This window comes from Cottoperca gobio, unplaced genomic scaffold, assembly GCF_900634415.1.
Source record: "Cottoperca gobio unplaced genomic scaffold, fCotGob3.1 fCotGob3_124arrow_ctg1, whole genome shotgun sequence".
Taxonomy (NCBI): Eukaryota; Metazoa; Chordata; class Actinopteri; order Perciformes; family Bovichtidae; genus Cottoperca; species Cottoperca gobio.
The window spans coordinates 176322-197301 of NW_021166794.1; the positions used below are offsets into that span (position 1 = coordinate 176322).

A 20980-nucleotide genomic window follows, 5' to 3' on the forward strand; every position below is an offset into this window, starting at 1 on the left:
TTCCGTATACGGCCCGGAGGCCGGAGGTTCCCCACCCCTGATATAAAGAAATGAGCAGGTCCTGTGTTTGCGTGTCCCTCCGCTTGTGTTTCAGCAGCAGCCTGCTCCTCTCTCTGAGTACAGTTGAGGATGAACGACGTTTTGAGGTTCGTGTTGGAGCCCATCCAGACTGGACTCAACCGACATAATCTCTTGCACCAATCTCCTGAAACACAACAGCTGTAAATTTTAATTTCAGAGTTATGTATCTGTTTATCCACTTTAGTTTAGTGCTGAGAAACACTGACAACCTTCCAAAACATGTCAAGCTGCACTTTAACTGGAGTACAGGATGCTTAGAAGTCCGACATCACTTGTCTTTTTGTTTGTATGCTGCTGGTCCTCTCATTGAAAATCCCTCTAGATGAAACTAAAATGCCCACATAAATTCAAATCCATATTTCCTGCCTATTTTTGATGCTTTTTGCAGGACACTGTATGTTACTGTGTAGATGAAGGCTACCACCCCCACCTCCTCATGTCTGTCATTGTACACCCGTCTGTCATCTGTCCAGACTTTAGATGAAGCAGAAAAAGACGAAATCTGACAAATACGGGATGTGTCTGCCATAATATCCTTTCTAAAAAAGGTTCTTTGGATGAAAAAGGTTCTTAATAGAACCCTTATTCTTACAAAGAACCCTTGAAGAAAACTTTAAGTCACACTGCATCATCTGAACTCTGTACTTCTTGAGTTACCTCATAGCCTCTCCGACGTTCATGTTCTCTTTGACCGAAATCTCCATCCACGTAACGAAGCCGTTGGCCTCACTGAACCTTTTAATGCTGTCTGTGGTCACAGCCCGCTGAGCTAGGTCGCACTGCAGAGAGACAGACAGAGAACGAGACGCAGAGAGACATTTTGTTGTTGTAAAGTGAGTGGTTCAGGATCTTGGGGGTTGAATTAAGGTATTGAGGTTTGCTCTGGTTTATTAAGGATCAGGTGTGTCCCATCCAGGGTTGTCCATCTGTGATAGGACTGATATGAAATAGTTTGACCTGTATTTATTGCGGTATTGATCTATACAATACTGTCAATACAAATCACTTAAAAACCTCAGAGGTCACTGCAAAACGTAGTCATCAATTACCGGCAGATTTGAATCTTTGAAATCTTTGAAATCGGACTATTATCTATTTAATTTAAATAAAAAATGAGTTGTATGCATAGACATATTGTCACATGGATACAATTAAATAATGTATATATATTAGTAATATTGTTACTACTGTTACAGCTTAATTTGTGCTGGAAAACAGATATGCCATACATTACACTGCAGGAAATTTTCTTTCTTTCTTTCTTTTTGTATTTAATCATCTCCTTGTTAGTTAAAGGGACAGTGTCACCTTTTAATATCGGCCCAGCTGGCTTGGAACCTCATTCTAGTGGTACGAAAGAATTACCAGGTACCACTATGTGGATATGAAGGGGTAACACTAAGGTAACACAAACCCAACCATTCTTAGTTTCAGGTGTTTATACATAAATGAAAACATTGTTATGAATATTATATTATATTTCTCATAATAGAGCCCCGTAAATACTACACATTGGGCTTTTAAGAATATATTTTTGTTACTGTATTTTACTAAAATTATGTATATTATTTTCCCTGCTAAACAATAAAAAACAAAATAATAAAAAGGTTGTATTTTAGGAAATATCTCATGGAAATAGTATTTCTATGAATATATTTAAATTAAACTAAGTGACAAAACAAATCGGCCTTTAAAACCATACCAATCTCACCCTTCTTTATAAATGTTAATACAAGCAACAGTACATTGCTCATTTACTAATACTGCACCAGAAGGGTTTCATGATACATTATTTAAATGCACTGGATCACCTTGTTGGCCAGCAGGATGCAGGGGATGGAGTCTCCATTGGGCAGCATGGCCTTGTTGTCAAGGTCCTGTTTCCAATGGCGACAACTACGGAAGCTGGTTGGGTTGGTGACGTCAAACATCACAACACAGCCCAGCGCACCCTTATAATAGATCCTGTTCATGGAAATGAAACGTTCTTGGCCTGTAGGGAAGACACAACGTTCATTATGTCGTCCAGCCATCCATCTATCTACTGAAAAATGTTTCGTACCGGCGATGTCCCACAGATGCAGTCTGACTTTTTCTTTATCCGACCAGTACAGCAGCTTCAAAGAATAATCCACTAGAGGAATACAGAAAATACATGTTAAAGAAAGAGGAAGTGAAGTGAAATAAGTGAGAAGTGACACAACTGAAACAGAAGTGAAGACAGAAATCTGGCTTTTATACATATTGCTCAAAATAGGAGAAAATAAATGGAAGTTCCCCCACATTTACTTTAAATTCCAGACTTTTATTCTAAGAGAAAGGTTTAACCAAACTCTCCTTGGAGAAACAGTTCATGTTGTGACAGGAGAATACACTGTGGAACTGTAGAACACGGGGTTGCGCAACCAAATGCAGTTATAGTCCCTTAATGCTTCATTAGAAGGACAAAACAAATGATTCTTTATGGTGAAGTGTGGAGCCTGAGGAAAGAAGCAGCTCTGTAGTGTTCTGTATCGCTTGCCCGACGGCAGCAGGGTGAACAGGCTGTTGCTGTGGAGGGTATCTGCGAAGCCGTCATTGACAACAGTTTGGAAAAGGGCGGGAACTTTGACAAAATACTTGGCAGGTGATTCGATGAGCCATCTGTCTATCGCTGTCTGCTGAAGCCAGTTTGGAAAAGACCAAAAACATATTTTCCATCGAGATCGAGCTATAAATCACCAAAGCACCAAATATATATGTTACATTAGCGGGTAAAAATAGCTCCCAATCGATCTGCCATTTACTCCTGTTTGAGTAACATTTACTAATAGCTAGTGTCCAGCTGTTTCTTAGGAAATCACAGAGACCTTTTTAAACAAGATCAAGAGTTTACAGCCATGCCAGGGACTCTGTGTGGCTGTAGCTCAAAGCACCGCTGTAGATGCTAATGTTAGCGTGCTATCACGCTCACAATGACAATGCTAACATGCCGATATTTGGCTTGGGACTAAGAGTAGGGAAGTCAGAAAGTATTAAGAAAAGAACCAACACAATGTTGTTTTGGTCTTTTCATGAGACTTGTTGCCAATATAAGTGATATCGGCAACTAGTTGTTTAATACGAAATGTGAATATTCCATTTATTGTATGGCAATACGTTTTATATATTCATTGAATGTATTATAATTGTCTTTCCTCTGATTATATCTATTCTTTGGCACACATTTTATTATATATTTTATATTATATTTGAGCTCTCTTCAAATATTTACTGTGGACTTTTTGAATAAAGCCTGAGGTCAAATTGCCATTATCAGGTTTTTCAGGAACTATAAATAAAATAGTGACAGTTTTCATATTCACACACACACACACACACACACAATCCAAACTCAGATTAACATCCTGTACGCTCACATTTAATACAGAACACTGATTAAAAAAAAAAAAAAGCAGCCATACCTCCCATTGTCATCTTGTACGTCTTGTTGAACTGTCCGTTGACGTAACGATGCAAAAAGGAGGATTTCCCAACTTCTCCATCACCAATAACCAGTATTTTAAACAAGTGCTCGTTCATCGCTCTGTTCTGTCAGACAATATTATGGAAACGGCTCAGAGTTCAGAAACATGAAAGGAAACAAGATTTATGAGACAAAAGTGTTTTTCTGTAACTAAACAAATACTCTCCCATAACCCACCTGGACTTTGCTCTACCTGAGCCGCCTATCTTTACATTGGTTGATCCTAAACATTTTAACTACCTTTAAGTCTTTAAGAACTAAATGTATCCACTTCAAATATAAACTTCCTTACCTCTGAACCCAAAAGGATTTTGAAGATAGCTCTGTTTCTCAATACTGTGCCAACTCTATACGTAAAACAGGTTTTCCTTACCACGGTGACTGTCTTTCTCTCCGTGTAGCAAAGCACACACATCTACTAGTTTTGGTTTCTGGTTGCCATAAATAGATCAGTGTCATAAATCACGCCTTCATTCAACAGGAAACAGTTGATGAATCTGTGCAGTTTCTCTCTCCCATTGTTCTCTTACGTTTCAAGGTTTTAAATATGACATTACATGACAATGACTGTGTCAGGACAGACAGACGAGGACCCAGGAGCGCAATTTCGAGATCAAGGATTTATTGAAACACACACACAACAGGACCGAATGAGGCACGGCAGTAGTACAGTTCAGGGATATCAGAGTTGAAGGAAGGAAGGAAGGAAGGAAGGAAGGAAGGCAGGCAGGCAGGCAGGCAGGCAGGCAGGCAGGCAGGCAGGCAGGCAGGCAGGCAGGCAGGCAGGCAGGCAGGCAGGCAGGCAGGCAGGCAGGCAGGCAGGCAGGATTCCGATGCAGGCTTGCAGATGATCTGACAAGTGTGGACTGAAAAACAGGGCTTTCTATACAGGGCATGATGAGTGGTAAATGCAGTGCAGCTGGTAAGTTAACGAGGGTGGAGCAGAGACAGGTGGAGGTAATCAGACAGAGAGAGTAGAGAGAGCAGGGAGCAGAGTGGCACATAATTGAAAACAATTAGTGGTGTTACCAGGCAGGGAGAGGGCTCATGACAGACTGGACATTGGCTCAAATGGAAGTCATTACATTACATTACAGGTCATTTAGTGAACTAACTACAGGGACAGTCTCCCTGGAGCAACTCAGGATTAAGTACCTTGCTCAGGGGCACAATGGTGGCAGCCTGGTATTGAACTCAATTTGGAAGGTGTACCACCAGACCACACACACGAGCGTACACACCTACAGTCAGAGACAGAGCGGAGGAAAGGAGAGGAGAGAACTATGCACCAGCACACCCCACCCCCCCATCACACAAACCTCAGACAGCAGACAGCACCCCCCCCGTCGCACGAACCTCAAGTTTGTTGTTGAAAAAGATGCCTGAAGATGGGTATAGCTGGTAGGTATGGACTGGAAAACACAATAAAAACATAGCACCAAGTGTTATGAAGTAAAACTTCCAATTAATTTATTAGACATATTTTTCTAAGAGTAACACCAGGCGTACACAAACTGTGTATTATAATATTTATTAATACAATATTATTTTTATTCATTTATAAATAACTATTATATACCCATATTCCCTGTTAGTAGTAATCACATAGAGTAAGTGAAGTATAAACACATTTTTTACTAATATTTTTATGTTTTTTTTGTATTTTCTTCTGAACAATAAATAATAAATATAATTTTGAAAATACATTTTATTTTGTAAAAACAAACCATGGGAAGTGACGCATGTAACGAACATTACATGCGTTCATTGTCTATATGTGTCAATCTAACGCTAAGAGACCGCACTACAACCAGGAAGTGTCTGAACCGCGATGAGATATTAAGTTATAACTGTTTATGATCACACAATGTAAATATCGATCAGCTGATTTCACTGATTGCAACAGCTGTTCATGGACTTTTATCGATGTGAAGATGTTCACGGTGGATATCTTTTTACTGGAAACGAACGTGTGGACCTCTGGCAATGCCTTAGGAGCATCTTTTTCAAAATATTGCTGAAAAGAGGATATTTATGAGGCTTTATAGGTAAGTGGGCTCAAAGTTATGATTTAGATTTTGAGTGTACTAGTTTGAGGAGCTGATTGTACCGCTGTTGTGATTTTCATCTCAATATCTAAATAGACGAGATTCTAAGCTTTCCAAAAAATATATATATATATATATATATTTTCAGATTTAGGATATGTACATGTACATGGCACAATAAAACTCCTTGACGGCCCGCTGGCCTAAACATCATCAGAATATACATTTCATTTTTATATATTTTTCCACAAATATGTATTAAATTATTCCCCATAGTCTATTCTCTTCATTTCATAGCTTTCCTCTTGGTTGCGCTGCTTCCAGCCTCAGATGGAGATTTGGAGGTCTGGCCTTTATGTTAGAGTTTTTATCCAATCATATTTCAGCCATGATGTGTTGCCAGGGTCCAAGAGATCTGCCCTGAGGCCTTCAGAAGCAACAGTGCGGGCGCCTGTAGCTTAAAGTGAACGGAGACAAAACTGTGGCGTTAACCAATCAGATGTCGAGTTGGGGACACTGGGGCCAGCTAGCAGGCGTACGATAACGTCAGCATGTCCACGTCTTTTGATTGGATACGCACTATTGAGAGGCAGAGCTAGCAAACTTTGAATGAGCTAATTTGTGTAGATTTTTAACCCACAATGGCTGAAGGAGGAGAAGAGATCGATGTGGTCGCAGATATCATTACAACGCCATTTTCAAGACGAACTTTTCAAGAAAAGATAGACATCGTGAGAAGAGAACGGCCAACCCCGACACTAGCGAGCCTATCACAGCTGGGAAAAGGGTTTGTCCGCCACTTTCAAATCATTAACTACGAGCGGTACCCCCGGCTCACAGCCTCCGAGAGGCACTGCACATTGTACTGCTGGGAATGCTATTTACAACTAAATGTTTCGTAAATATTAATATAACTCTGTTGTTAGGGTGATGCAACGCCCGGTTATACTGCGTTTCTGTCTAAATGTATAGTTTCTAGAGCCATGGCGTCATAATGATGGTATTAAGAGGGGGAATAATTCAGGTAGGACTGTGTAGGACATCACTGAAGGCCTAGGTGTGAAATGCACGACCCGCCACTGCATTCTGGTATATTGAAGCTATTGTGGAAAGTTTTCAACATTAAAAAAGATCAAGAAATAAATAATCATGTGAATGAAATAAATAAATGAAACAACAATATGTGAAATAATTTAAGAAATCATTCAAACTCAATAACATTACTTTATTGGATATAGTTTTTATTTCATTATGACATTTCCCCCAAAGACACTTTCAAAACCAAAAGATATTTAGTTCATGATCAAAAAGTCAAATGTTTGCATCTCTAACAAAGTGACAGCATAAGAATAATACATACAATTAGTTTTTATGTATATAATTTGAAAACATTTAATTCTCATTAAAATAGATTTTAAAGCTTCTTCACAACATTAAAGGTCATTTTTTTATTCTTACCTTATTATCTTATCTATTAATTATATATATATATATATATATATTTTTATTTTTATTTTTTAAAGTGTCAGAAAATAGTGAAACTGCCTGTTATAAAGCCCCAGAGACTAAGAAGAGGAATTCAAATCAGCATACATGTAATTATCTTTCTGTAAACTCATTTTAAGATATTCTGAGACATAACAGCGAGACAACAACACATTTGTGATGCAATATTACTCTCAAATTAAGAAATATTTATCTTTCTCATGTAAATAGATTTTAAAGATTCTTCACAACGTCATCTTTTTTATTGGTGATTTTTCCACTGGAGTTGCCTTCAGTGAAATCTTATTTTATCTTATAGTTTCTTATCATATTGTATTTAATCTAATCATATAAAATGTCAGAACATAGTAAAGATGCCTGTCATTATATCCCACAGGTCAAGCAGATAAATGCAACAGTCTAAAGAACACAGACATGAAGTTCATGACCATATATAACAAAGAAAAGCATCAAATCAGAATAGTTGTGACTAATCGACTAATCAGCTGATTGTTCAGCTCTATTCTGAGCCGTTACATGACGACTTAGAGGAAAGAAAGAAAAACAGACAGATTCCACATTAAAGCTCATCCTTCGTCTTCTCCTCCTCCTTCGTCTTCTCCTCCTCCTTCGTCTTCTTCTCCTTGTAGAAGACTTTTCCATCAGGCTGCTTCTTCCAGTTCACTTGGATGTTCTCATCCAATCCCTTCAGCTTCTGTTTGATCTGAGATACAAAACTCCTCCTCATCATCATCATCATCATCATCATCATCATCATCATCATCATCATCATCCTGATCATCACCATCATCATCATCATCATCATCATCATCATCATCATCATCATCCTGATCATCATCATCATCAACATCAATCATCACCATCATCAGCATCATCATCATATCATCTGATCATCATCATCATCATCATCATCATCATCATCATCATCATCATCATCATCATCATCATCATCATCCTGATCATCATCATCATCACATCATCAACATCACCATCATCCTCATCATCATCATCGATCATCATCATCATCAATCATCATCATCATCAATCATCATCATCATCATCATCACCCATCCATCCTGATCATCATCATCATCATCATCATCATCATCATCATCATCACCATCATCATCATCATCATCATCATCATCATCATCATCATCATCATCATCATCATCCTGATCATCATCATCATCACATCATCACGATCACCATCATCCTCACTCATCATCACATCAGCATCATCATCACATCAGTCATCATCATCAATCAGTCATCATCTACATCACAATCCATCATCCATCATCATCATCACTCATCTCATCATCATCACCATCACATCCTCATCGCTCATCACTCATCCAGCAGCAGCAGAAGCAGCCGGAGCAGCAGCAGCAGCAACAGCAGCAACAGCACCAGCAGCGCAGCAGCAGCAGCAGAAGCAGCAGCAGCAGCAGCAGCAGCAGCAGCAGCAGCACCAGCCGCGGAAGCAGCAACAGCACAGCACAGCACCAGCCGCACGAGCAGCAGCAGCGGCAGCAGCAACACCACCAGCAGCCGCACGCAGCAGCAGCAGCGGCAGCAGCAACAGCACCAGCACAGCGCAGGCGCCGCAGCCGGAGCAGCAGCCGCAGCCGCAGCAGCCGCAGCAGCAGCCGCGGCACGGGGCAGCAGCCGCGGCAGAGCGGCAGGCAGCAGCAGCAGCAGCACCAGCACCAGCACCAGCACCAGCACCACCAGCACCAGCAGCAGCACCGCACGCAGAAGCAGCAGCAGCCCAGCCGCGGCAGCAGCAGCAAACAGCAAACAGCAGCAACAGCAGCACCAGCAGCCGCACGCAGCAGCAAGCAGCAGCACCAGCAGCAGCAGCAGCAGCAGATTAGCAGCAGCAGCAGCAGCAGCAGCAGCAGCCGCGGCGGCAGCAGCAGCAGCAACAGCAGCACCAGCAGCAGCCGCAGCCGCAGCAGCAGCCAGCAGAAGCGCAGCAGAGCAGCAGCCCCGCCGCAGCCGCAGCAGCAAAGCACCAGCAGCAGCAGCCGAGCCGCAGCCGCAGCATCCGCGGCGGCAGCAGCAGCAGCCGCAGCAGCACCAGCAGAAGCAGCCGCAGCCGCAGCGCAGCAGCAGCTCGTCGGCTCAGCAGCATCCTCATCATCACCATCATCATCATCCTCATCCTCATCATCATCATCATAATCATCCTCATCCTCATCCTCATCCTCATCCTCTTCATCATCATCATCATCACCATCATCATCATCCTCATCCTCATCCTCATCATCATCCTCTTCTTCATCATCATCATCCTCATCATCACCATCATCATCATCCTCATCCTCATCCTCATCATCCTCATCCTCCTCATCATCCTCTTCATCATCCTCATCATCATCCTCATCCTCATCCTCATCATCCTCATCCTCCTCATCATCCTCTTCATCATCCTCATCATCATCCTCATCCTCTTCATCATCCTCCTCCTCATCCTCCTCAACATCCTGCATATGTATGACTGATTGTTATTTGAGCAGCGCTCTGCTGAAGTCCTGTCCTGTATTTGGACAAAGTGTTGTAATGTATAATGGAAACAGCTTTTCAATGTCATTTACTGAATGTTCTTATTTTGCAGAGTTTAATATGTTTAAATATCTCTTCATGTGTTTCCTACCTCTTCTGTCTCTTGTACTGCTGTAATGTGAATTCCCCCTCTGGAGAGCAATAAAGTTTTATCTCATTTGAATTTGCTTTAAAGATTCATCTGGTTGTTCTGTTTCTTCATAAAAGTATAAAAGATGATTTACCGTCAGCAACATGTTCTCCAGCACAGCAGGGTCGTCCAGATCCGCAGAGGAGCTTGTCTTCACCTTCAGTTTGAACAATTTCAACTCTTGCTTTGGAACTGAAGACACAAACAAACTTCATCAGTCACAACATTTATTGTTGGTTCTTTTTTCAGCAGACTCAGTTTTTCCATATAATTCTGACATTCCTCTGGATTTCATGTGTTTAAACAGTGACAGAGAAAATGTGGTATTTTCAGCATTAAGTCAAAGTGATCATCTGCATATGATCAACATCATTAGAGTTCAACTTTATCATCCAGAATTAGATATTTTGTGTTGTTTGTTATATTATCATTCAGGACATTTGATGTTAAAGTGAAGTTTAATCTAAATACTATTTGAATCATGGGTTACCACTCACGTGGACTGTAGCAGATGAAGGCTTGCTTCCTCTCACAGGGAATGTCCACCCATTGTCCAAAGGAGTTGAATCGTGCAGCCACACAAGCCTGATTGTACCCATAGTTGTCAGGCTGTCCAGCCATCCAGAACCTAAATGTGGAGTCACTTCCATCCGACCACTTCCAGGAGTCTCTGGAAAGTCCGATCCAGGCTGTGCCCCCAGCAGGTACCAGATCCTGTATCTTCTGGTTCTCTGCCATGTTCCTCACACTGGCCAGGTCTGTGTAGTTTGCTCTGCAGTAGCTCTGGGCCTCAGTCCATGTCATCGGGATGTTGATGAAGACAAATGTCACATTCGGTCCTGAAAATGGACGACAGTGAAGTTCTGTGTAGAGGCACCATAACATACAGCCTGCCATCAGTAACACATCTGTGGTGCCTTTATAATATATAATATATGATCTTTAAATCACTGATATATAAGAAATCACATCAATGAAGTCATTCATTTGTAAACATTAAAATGTAAGACATCATCTTAATAAATGTTATTGAGTATTTCTTATCAGTCTCTCCACATGAATATAAATATATTAATAATTAAACAAAGAAAAGAGGAGCGACAGGCAGCAATGCTAGCAGGTAGAGAATACCTTTGCTGCCATATGTTTACTTATTATTTGCTTCTCAGTCGCCTGTAAAGGACTTTGAATTGAACTAAACTGTATGAACTGATTGACTGATACTATATAGGCTCAAAATAAAATAAAATAAATGAAGAGAAAGAAAAGAGAAGAGAAACTTCACAAGTTAGTATTCTCACCTCTGACATCTAAGCAGATTGCCGGATGAGATTCTTCACAACTCACGTCCCTCCATTGTCCCAGATGATCAATCATTGTGCAGTGTTCTTTCCCTAAATAGTTGTTTGGTTGTCCAGGAGCCCACAGTCTGAACTCTGTCTCTCCGGGTCTGTAGAAACTTCTGTCTGACAGTGACCACCTCCAGCTGTCCAGGTCATCGTAAAGACCTATCCAGATGTGCTGAAAGCAATATTTCATTGTGATATAAAGAATTAGATCCTGCTCTAGCTTTTGTTCAATGCAACATATTTACATAAACTTTGCATTCACAGTCTTGATACTGCCCATCAGTCTGATCCTCTACGACTTTATTACAGGATTTCATGATTCCTTTGGCTCAACTTTCAAAACAGTTTCAATTTGAAAGCTCTTAAAGATCAGGTTCACATTCTTTATGTCTTAAAACAATATTCAGGTGTCATATAAGATAGAAACATGTTCATCATTCCTCCTCTTCATACTGGACTATAAGAGACGCTCTTGTGAAGCACTTTAATGTAAGTGATGAAGGATAACGTCCACTGCAGCTCAAAAGGGAAACACTGTCTGGTGAAACACAATGAGGGAGTTTTATACTAAAACACTTTATACTTCTACTCGACTACATTTTAGAGACATTGTGTACTTTTTACTGCGATACAGTTTAGTTATTAGTTACTATGTCGGGTCAGATTTGAACCTTTCAGACCACCTGTCACCAACATAATTATTAAAAAGGACTTTGAAATGAAAGAGATAGAAAAGAGAACTCACAGGGTCTTTCATTCTGCTTAAATCCATCATGTTGTTCAGGGTGTTCACATCCTCCATGTTGTGTACAGTGACCAGGTCCGTGTATTTCTCTCTGCAGTAACTTTGTGCTTCAGTCATGGTCTTCAGATCATAAATAAAATGGAACTGACGTTCAGCATGTGATGAGACAGCACACAGCCCTGTAGTGACACACACATGCACATTGATTAGATTTAGGCTGTAACTTGACTTTGTAACATCACATTTCAGTGTATTCAGACGTGTCATTGTAACTCAGTGTGGAGTTTAACATTTACATTTTACTCTAGTACTTTACATACCAGCAGAATTGTTTAGTATTTAGTAGTATTTCTGTGTTATGCTGCTTCATACTTCTACTACAGAACATTTTACACGGAAATATTTTTAAGATTTTACCTTAAAACAAATGATAGTAATCTTAAAATACAGTTAATCATTCTGTATTAAACTTAGTTTCTCCTCTTCTTATATGAATCATCTCACAACGCCTCAGATCTACCAGGTGACCCTCTGGAGGGGCCTGACCCTCAGGTTGGGAACCACTGGACTAAACTAGCCAAGTGTACACAAAGTAGTTAAAACTCCATCTGGAGCAGCTCCAACAGTAACGCTGCTCTAACATTGATCAGCATTAACAATCTAATGATGTCACATAGAATCAGATATCAGTCACTGGAGACATGTTACTGCTCAATGACTACTTTTACTGCTGATACATTAAGTACATTCAGGTACGTCAAGCCTGTCTTAAAACAATTCTCACAGGACAAAATGTACATCAAACAGGTTTTCGTGGATACAAGCGTCTGAAATGAGTTTGTCGGGTGTCTGGAGGAGCTCAGACCTCCGGAGGGAGTTAAGCTGCTCCTTTGAGACAAAAGAGGCCCGTTGAGGTTTTACATTGTTGTGTTGGTTATTTTACTAAAGTAAAGGATCCGAGTACTTTTCTACCACTGAGTAAGTTATCTTCAGATATGGGTGAAAGCCCAGATCTAGCATCAGGGCAGATCTACCAGGGGCCAATGTGCCTGAGGGCTCCTGCCTTTAGAACAAATACAAATAGAATGAGGTGGTTCACTGTTGTTCACTAGTGCAGGTATAAATGGTACCTGTGTACATTTTAATTGATTTATCCCTCGTTTAGTTTAAAGGATAATGGAGAGCTGTGGATCCTGCATCTTTCAGACGGATTCAAGATCAGTGTTCGTCTGCACATTAATTATAATATAACTGAAGTGCATCACAATAGTGTTCAGATAAGAGTTCTGTTGCCACAATGATGTCTCAATGTACTGTAATAAAATAATATAAACACGTATAAAACACTTGCCTGGTGCAGCCATGATGAGCAGAAGAACTACGTCCATCGTTGTTTGCTCTCTGTTCATTTGATGTGTGTTGCGGCTGTTGAAAGAGTGTATTGTGTGAGACATACAAGGCTTACAGTACGGCAGCATCATTTGACTTCATGCAAATGGTCCAACAATGCACCTCACAACATCTATTTTTAAGGCCCATGGGCGCAATGACGGATGCAAATACATTTGCTTCTTACAGAACGTGGTCGTTGGGCTTGAAAATGACAAATTGTGTCGTCTGAAACCAGCAGTGACAGTTGTGCTGCGCTATCGGCCGCTTTGTGTGGTGTAAGATAGAGAGGGCCCTAAGAGTCTACAGTCAGGATAGCAGCTCTGCAAGGTTGAACTTGGGCTAAATGCTCACACGCTGATAATAAGCAGGTTTAGTGTTCACCTTGTTCACAATTAGCATTCTAACATTTGTTTATTAGCACTAAACACAAAGTACAGCTGAGGCTGATGGTAATGTCGTTAGTTTTGAAGGTATTTGATCATAAATCAACACAATTGGATAAAAGATTAAAAATATCACAGTTCATCCTCTGTGGACGATGAATGTGTGCAGCAGGTTTCACATCCAAAAGTTGGTCAAGATGTTTCAATAAAGAGCTAAAACATTGACCTCATGGTGGAGCTAGAGCAGGGGTCTTCAACAGGGGGCAATTTTGTTTTATTTGCTTTGCATTCACATTCCCTCCTCCACTTTACTTCACGAAGGGCGGCGACACACACCTACAGTCAGAGACAGAGTGGAGGAAAGGAGAGGGGTGAACTAACTAACTCTAACCCTAACCCCCCCCCCCCCCCCCCCTTTGCACAGACCTCCTCAAGCCTCTTGTGTATAATATATACGTAGGGGGTTCCTGCACCATGCTACACCAGTTTGGTGGTCCTTGGCCCGTAAAACGTTGAAGACCCCTGAGCTAGAGGAAAAGTCAGAGGATCAACAAAGGTCTTAAAATGCCTCCTCTTGGGAGCTTAAACATCTGTAGTAAATGTCCTGACAATTGCTCTTATAGTTCTGAAGATATTTCACACTGAACCACAAATGTAAACCTACCGGTGGCTTTAGAGCAGGGGTGGGGAACCTCCAGGCCTCCGGGCCGTAGCGAACGCAACATGGCGAGTGTAAAAACAGAGAAAGGTGGATGCAGAATGTCGCACTTTTATTTATTTCTTTCTTTGTGGAAGTAAAAGGCCAGTGTGCCTAGTATGTGCGGATATGCTTGTAGTGATGAAAAATAATCTCGAGCGTCATGACAGCACGAAACATGCCAAATTGCACGAGCTGAAAGGACGAGTGTTTGGATAAAGTTAACGCTCTTCGGCGGAGTTTGGCCCAACACGCAGCTCTCTGCAGAGCGGAACATACAAACATGGACAGATAGAGAGGTAGACCCCCACACCAAGAACAGACTGTTCCTCCACTGCTGTGCAATTATCACTGCCATGTGCAATATTCACTTTATTTATATCAACTTGGTACTTATATTATTTTTTATTCTATTTAATTATTGTGTACTGCCTTTTTACTTCATATGTTTTTTTGCTGTGACAAGAAACATTTTCCCGTTGTGAGACTAATAAAGCATTTCTTATTTCTGATAAAAAAGATACTTTTTTGCATAGCATAAAGAAAGGTGAAATTAATGGGCTGCGTCTTAATTTCTTTGCAGAGGTTATGAGTTCAATAATTAGTACGGCCCTTGAAGGATGTTGTAAAAAATGAAATGGCCCTTGATAGGAAAAAGGTTCCAAGGGTCCGACAGAGAACCCTCTCCATGTTACCCTGTAGGTTCGGTCCTTTAGGTAGCATTCGAGCAGGGAGAGAGCAGAGCCTGACACTCTTAGTTCTTGGAGGGTGTAGAGGAAGATCTGGTGGTTCACTGTGTCAAACGCAGCAGAAAGGTCCAGAAGGATGACAACAGAAGAGAGGGAGGCTGATCTAGCAGTGTGAAGTTCCTTTTAGGGTGGTTAGACTCTAAGCTCTTAAACTCCATTATACAATGGTTGTCGAGGCCTTAAAGGCGTATGCTGGCGTATTTGAAAATTAGCTCAGTCAAAATACGTCCAACCTTTCATCGGATCGGATCAAAAAAGTCCACATCGGTGTTGTAGCTGACGCATACATAACGTTTACATAACGAATTGTTATACGTATACCGAATACAGAGTGTATATCTAACCTATTGATAGCGCATCACTTACTTATACAAAACGTATCAGAGCGTATTCAACGACGTATTCCTAGCGTAGTCAACATGCTGCCCAAGAAGACCAAGAAGAAGGGAGAGGTTGCTGGGAAAGCACCCAAAGGCCGAGGTAATAATAATAATGATAATAATAATAATAATAATCTTTATTTGTATAGCACCTTTCATACAAGAATTGCAGCCCAAAGTGCTTCACCGCAAAAACACAACAATTAGTACAAGATTAGACAGAATAAGAGCATTTACAGTACAATAATCACAGTGTTGATGTAAATGAGTGTGAAGTACCATTATAAAAATAGCAGAATTAAAATAGTATAAAATAGCAGAAATTAAATAGCCAGAATTAAAATGGTATAAAATAGCAGATAAAATCGCAGAATTAAAATAGTATAAAATAACATTGGCACACCATTCTTGTAAATGTTTTAAACTATCAGGGCCATATTGTGAAAGTATGAGATCTACAATGGGCCCTTGTGGCCCTTCAACTGGTTTACTCCCTTTGCTACCCATTCCTTGTAGTCTTTGTATTTACGTTTACAGTGTCAACCTCTTTATTGACCTTTTAACGTATAAAACACAGACGTCTCTGTGAGTCCAGATTCTTTTGGCAAGCCTGCTTCATAAACAAACCCCTGTTTGTTAAGTTTTATGAAACCTATCGGTTAAAGCCACTTTTTCTCCAATACATTCTTTAATCTTTCACTTTTCCACTAATTGTGTAAAGAACATGTAAACACATTTATCAGAGAAACTTCCTCTTTTTCCCGTGGTCAAACAATCTATCTGATCTCAAGTTTTTAAAATGAAATTTATCTCAGTTACCTTTACACATTCAATGTTAAACCAGTAATAATTCACCATTAAAAGGCTAAAGTAAAGAGATATAAAATATCACTGTTAAAAGGCTAAAGTAAAACGATATGTTTTTAGTTTACTTTTGAAGATATTGAGTGAGCTTGCCTCCCTAATGTCTGCAGGTAAAGTGTTCCATAGCTTTGGTGCATAATTGCAAAAGGCTGCATCCCCAATTTTCTTTTTGATGTTTCTGGGAACATTTAATAAACCAGTAGTGGATGATCGTAATGTTCTTGGGGGCACATGGTTGATTAGAGAGTTGGCAGTGTAACTTGAGGTAGAAGAAAGGGCAAGAAGACCAAGCCACCATCTCCACCTTCCTCTGCATCACCATCACCATCCTCTTCCAGACACTCCTCAGCTTCTGCACCTGCTGCTGCTGGTGTTGATGCTGCCTCCCATGGTCTGTTCCAGATCCTCCTCTGTTGCCCTCTTCTCCTCCTTCTCCTATTGCAGGGGTCGGGAACCTTTCTGGCTGGGAGAGCCATAAAAGCCAAATATTTTTTTAATGTATTTCCTTGAGAGCCATATATTTAATACATTTGAATGCAACTTTATGTGTGCATTTTTTAATGTAACACGTCTCCGAGTACTAATAGCAGTATCAGTGTTTCATTGAACACGTGCTCTTTTATTAAATAAACTAAATGCTTACGTTATTTATCTCATTTATGAGCATGTTTCAGTGTTTACTGCACGGGTGTCAAACTCAAGGCAATTATATCCGGCCCGCGAGAAAATATCATATGTCTGTCATAACTGTCCCGCCGGTTTTGGTAATTAAATCAATGCATGGCACAACCATTCGAGGAAGTATCTAAATATGTGAATGGAATGAAAGTTTTTGGAAAGCAAAGGGAAACGCACCACAGATCTCTGGGACGATGTGAGCTGGACTGTTTGTGCGACATAATGAAGCATCTCACTGTTAAACCTGCAGCTTCAGGGCCGTGTGATCAGGGACATGTGTGATGCCGAGCTGCCTGTGGGAGACTGGTGCAGCAGGAAACTTTGGTCACTACGTGTTTCCAAACACTGACAAACATCTCCCCCGCTGTGTTCCCGACAGCATTCTGCTGATCGACTGAGAGACTTTGCCGACTTTGCAGCTCAGAAATTTAAATTGAACTGCTCAGCAATCCGTTTGCAGTTGACTTAAATATGTTCCATATCTTTTTGCATTTTATCCAATATGTGTATCCTGTTCAATACATGTGGACCGTGTTTGGCCCTCGACGTAGTCCCAGTTTTTAATGTTGGCTAATGGTGGGAAAAGTAGAAGAACTCGGAGCTTGAATGTTGAATCAAAACAGCAATCCTCTAGTTCAATCGATATATTTATTAACGTGATAAGTCAAACATAGAAAATACTCTCAGCTGAGGACACAATTCGCATCGCCGTTTCCACAGACTGCATGGCTCAAAGACCCCCATGTTGCTGTCTCACGGCTCCGCTCCAGTGTACAAAGACTTGTAAAACATGTGGCTACATAGATGGTGAAGGCGTTGACCTTCTCCTCATTGGTCCCAGTTGGTGCCAACACGCTCCTCCGTCAGCAGTCAGGAATTAATGGTTTGTTGACCTGTTCTCTTAAAGGGGAAGTGCCCCTATTATGTTTGTATTACATTCAGTGCAGAAAATACATAATTGCGCAGAAACATATTCGTAGTGCAGAAATATATATTGATTGAGGTAGACAAATACATATGATAGTCTTTCCAGAGTGGATTAATACAATCAGGATTAATTTACTTCACATGGCCCTCTCTGTGATTGAGTTTGACCACCCCCCCGGTCTACTGCTTGCTTTGTGCAGTTTCTCCTCTGCTCGGTTTCGCGACGGGCGGGGCTCCGCCCCCTACACACACACACGTGTGAACACACCTTCACCTACAGCCAGAGATAGGGCGGAGGAAAGAGAGGGGAGAACTAAAAACAAATCCGCTGATACATGTTTTACTTTAAAATGACACAATATAATTATTTATTACTTATTAATCATGTTAAATGTCAGCTCAAAATTGTCTGCGAGCCATATTGCGTTATCGAAAGAGCCATATATGGCTCGCGAGCCATATGTTCCCGACCCCTGTCCTATTGGCACGGAGCTGGAAAAGTGCCATTTGGTTCGCATCATGCTGATGCTGGAGAACGGCTAGTTTGTACTTTTGTCGCAGCCTCTCAGCATCCTCCATGCTCTCTGATGCTGGGTTGACGTGTTCATCAAGACGTGCTGTGAAGAAGTGAGGATGAGCTACTAACAGGGACCCTATATTTACTCAAACCCCAATAAGCTCCCAAAACGCTAGCTGAACACTAGCTGTACTGTAGAAACACGTTTAATAAGTTATTCCGTTGTCAGGCATAAGTTTAACATAGGTTTAATACGTATGAATAAGTCGAGACTCGCTGCAGATACATCAGACATAGGTTCAGCACAGGTTACGAATAGGTTATCCACTCGTTGGCTGTAGGGTTCACCGTCAACTTACGACTAATGTACCTCTAACGTATTTCACGTACGTATTCACGTATGTCTAACGTACCTGAACTTATGTGTAACGTCTGCATAACCTATGAAGCACACATTGGGTACGTCCGAAAATTTTAAACATGCTCAAAAATGTTGTACGGCCTCAGCGTTCAACAATGTACCCCAGCGTAACACAGCGTGCTCTCAACGAATACTACTTATGCCCAACTTATCCCTACCCTATATAGATGTGCACCAGCGTATTGACGATATTTCGTATACGGAACTGTGTGACAGGCCCAATACGCTAGAAATATGTTATGCATTCGTTGGGCATTCGTCGAATACGTTTGTGTGGGTTTCTTTAGCAGAGGGTTCACTCTTGCCTCTTTAACATTGTTTGGAAAGCAACCAGTTGTTAAGGAAGTGTTGATAAGAAGGGTGAGAAAAGGAAAGAGGGCAGGAGAGAGAGACTGGAGAAGGTGAGAGGGGATAGGGTGCAGAGGGCAGGTGGTAGGACGTGCAGAGGTAACAAGGGTCTAATACAAGTCTAGTTATATAAATAATGGCATGTAGAGTTTTTCAGTCAGCACATGTAAGTTCCTCTTAGGAGTCAGTTATAACATTCAAATCATTCTGTGTTTGCATAAAGTTAGAAAGGCCAATGGAGGAGGAAGTATTCCCATTCTTCAATAGAAATGAGCTGTTAGCTAAACGTGGCAACAATACATCTCTTTTTTTGTACATGGTACCTGATCATTTGCTAATATAAACTACAGTAAAAAAAAAAATCCAACCACACTTTAAAAATACTACATTAGATCCTAAAGGTCCTGCATAAAAAGTGTTACTTAAATAATATTTTGTATTAATAATCAGGAAAATGTACTAACAATCAATCAATCAATATCAAAAGTAAAGGTACTCAATGCAGGAAATTGTGTCACAACAAGTCGATGGTGGACCCAAGTGCAGCACACAGGAAACCAATTGGTAATGACCTTCATTAGTAGTCAGGAGCAGGTTATAGCCGAGTACACTGATCCACAGCGGGATGATAATAATCCACAAGGACCAACCAATAGGTAGCAGGCAAGGGGTAAGTCGGGGCCGGGCGGAGGGTCGGGAAACAGGCAAGGCAGGTTGAAGGAATCCTGTAATATTAATTATATATATGTATATATATATATATATATATATATATATATATATATATATATATAGATATATAGATATATATATATATATATATAGATATATAGATATATATATCAGGTTTTATTACTATTATCAATTAATATTAATGATAATACATACTATTAATTAATACATTATTACATACTTACCTGGCAGGGGAGCTACCATGATCAAGAAGGTGGTTCACCCAGGGCGAGGCTCAGCCATTGCACTCCGGTTGTGCTGACCCCTGCGAATTCCCCAAATGTGGGAATCTCGACTGCATAATTTGTGGTAGTGGGGGACTGCGTTCGCGCTCTCCCCTTATATCTCTGCGGCAGTGGCTCAGTCAGTAGGGGCTTGGACTGTGAGCTGTAGGGTTGCTGGTTCAAGTCACTGACCCGACCTAAAAAAAAGGGAGTCTGATTCTCCTTCACACTAGCAGAGAGCCTTTGATGTGTCACACTCTAATGTTTCCCCACCATGGCTAAAATGGGTTCGCTTTGACAGTGTTTCACTTTTTGAGAGGGCTGTGAGCGATACCCAGGAACATGCTGAGCAGCTCCTCGTCCTGTAGCATGATGGCCCCTTTCACCAGATACTCAGAGTAGCAGTCGACCCCCGCTCTGATACCCGCATCCTGAGCAACCCACTTCTTAGACAGGATGTCAATGTGGTTCCCCACCTAGACAGAGAGACAGACAGGTGAGCGAGACAGACAGGTGTCCAAAGAGCTTTCCTATACTTTTGCTTTCTCCATTGAAACATGTAAATCAGCAGTTCTTTATTTAAATAGCCTTTATATGCTTTTTGTGTACTGTTAAAATGTGCAGTTTTTACACAAGATGTAGCTAGTGTTAGGGTGAGCCTTTTTTTAATGAATTAGTTTAGTTAACTTAAGTTACTTATGGGTTTAACAAGATTAATTATTTGGGACAAAAA

At 40.8% G+C, this 20980-nt stretch overlaps 2 protein-coding genes and 1 non-coding gene across 8 annotated transcripts in view; 1 reads left to right on the forward strand and 2 right to left on the reverse strand.

The window, feature by feature from the left end:
- The window catches only part of LOC115004526 (ras-related protein Rab-7L1-like), a 4059-nt gene extending 70 nt beyond the window's left edge, over positions 1-3989 (reverse strand). The window contains exons 1-6 of one of the 6 annotated variants that reach the window (XM_029426176.1): positions 3879-3989; positions 3525-3651; positions 2144-2215; positions 1893-2074; positions 739-860; positions 1-205 (exon numbers count right to left, since the gene is read on the reverse strand). The exon at positions 1-205 is cut by the window's left edge and continues 70 nt beyond it. In XM_029426176.1, the coding sequence (XP_029282036.1) occupies positions 91-205; positions 739-860; positions 1893-2074; positions 2144-2215; positions 3525-3642 (609 nt within the window). In that variant the 5' untranslated portion in view covers positions 3643-3651; positions 3879-3989 and the 3' untranslated portion in view covers positions 1-90. Of the gene's footprint in view, positions 206-738; positions 861-1892; positions 2887-3524; positions 3652-3878 lie in introns of those variants that run through there. The other 5 variants (XM_029426171.1, XM_029426173.1, XM_029426172.1 and 2 more) reach the window with 5 other exon arrangements.
- Positions 3990-10327: 6338 nt separating this feature from the next.
- On the reverse strand, positions 10328-12056 carry LOC115004520 (lithostathine-1-beta-like). The gene is made up of 3 exons (XM_029426164.1): positions 11936-12056; positions 11143-11362; positions 10328-10680 (listed from the first exon to the last, which is right to left on the reverse strand). The coding sequence occupies exons 1-3, from the start codon at positions 12050-12052 to the stop codon at positions 10328-10330; spliced, it is 690 nt and encodes a 229-aa protein (XP_029282024.1). The 5' UTR covers positions 12053-12056.
- Positions 12057-20200: 8144 nt separating this feature from the next.
- LOC115004535 (U1 spliceosomal RNA) lies at positions 20201-20364 on the forward strand. Its single transcript, XR_003831841.1, has one exon. It is a non-coding gene; the product is annotated as a U1 spliceosomal RNA (small nuclear RNA).
- The last annotated feature ends 616 nt before the right edge of the window (positions 20365-20980 follow it).

What these genes read in the sequence shown, in the direction of transcription:
- LOC115004520 (XM_029426164.1), bottom strand. Translation starts at nt 12,052, where the DNA reads ATGACTGAAGCACAAAGTTACTGCAGAGAGAAATACACGGACCTGGTC. An exon ending in TAAGCAGAATGAAAGACCCT is followed by an intron (nt 11,363 to 11,935) that starts GTGAGTTCTCTT and finishes TATTGCTTTCAG; the next exon opens with CACATCTGGATAGGTCTTTA. An exon ending in AATCTGCTTAGATGTCAGAG is followed by an intron (nt 10,681 to 11,142) that starts GTGAGAATACTA and finishes GTCCATTTTCAG; the next exon opens with GACCGAATGTGACATTTGTC.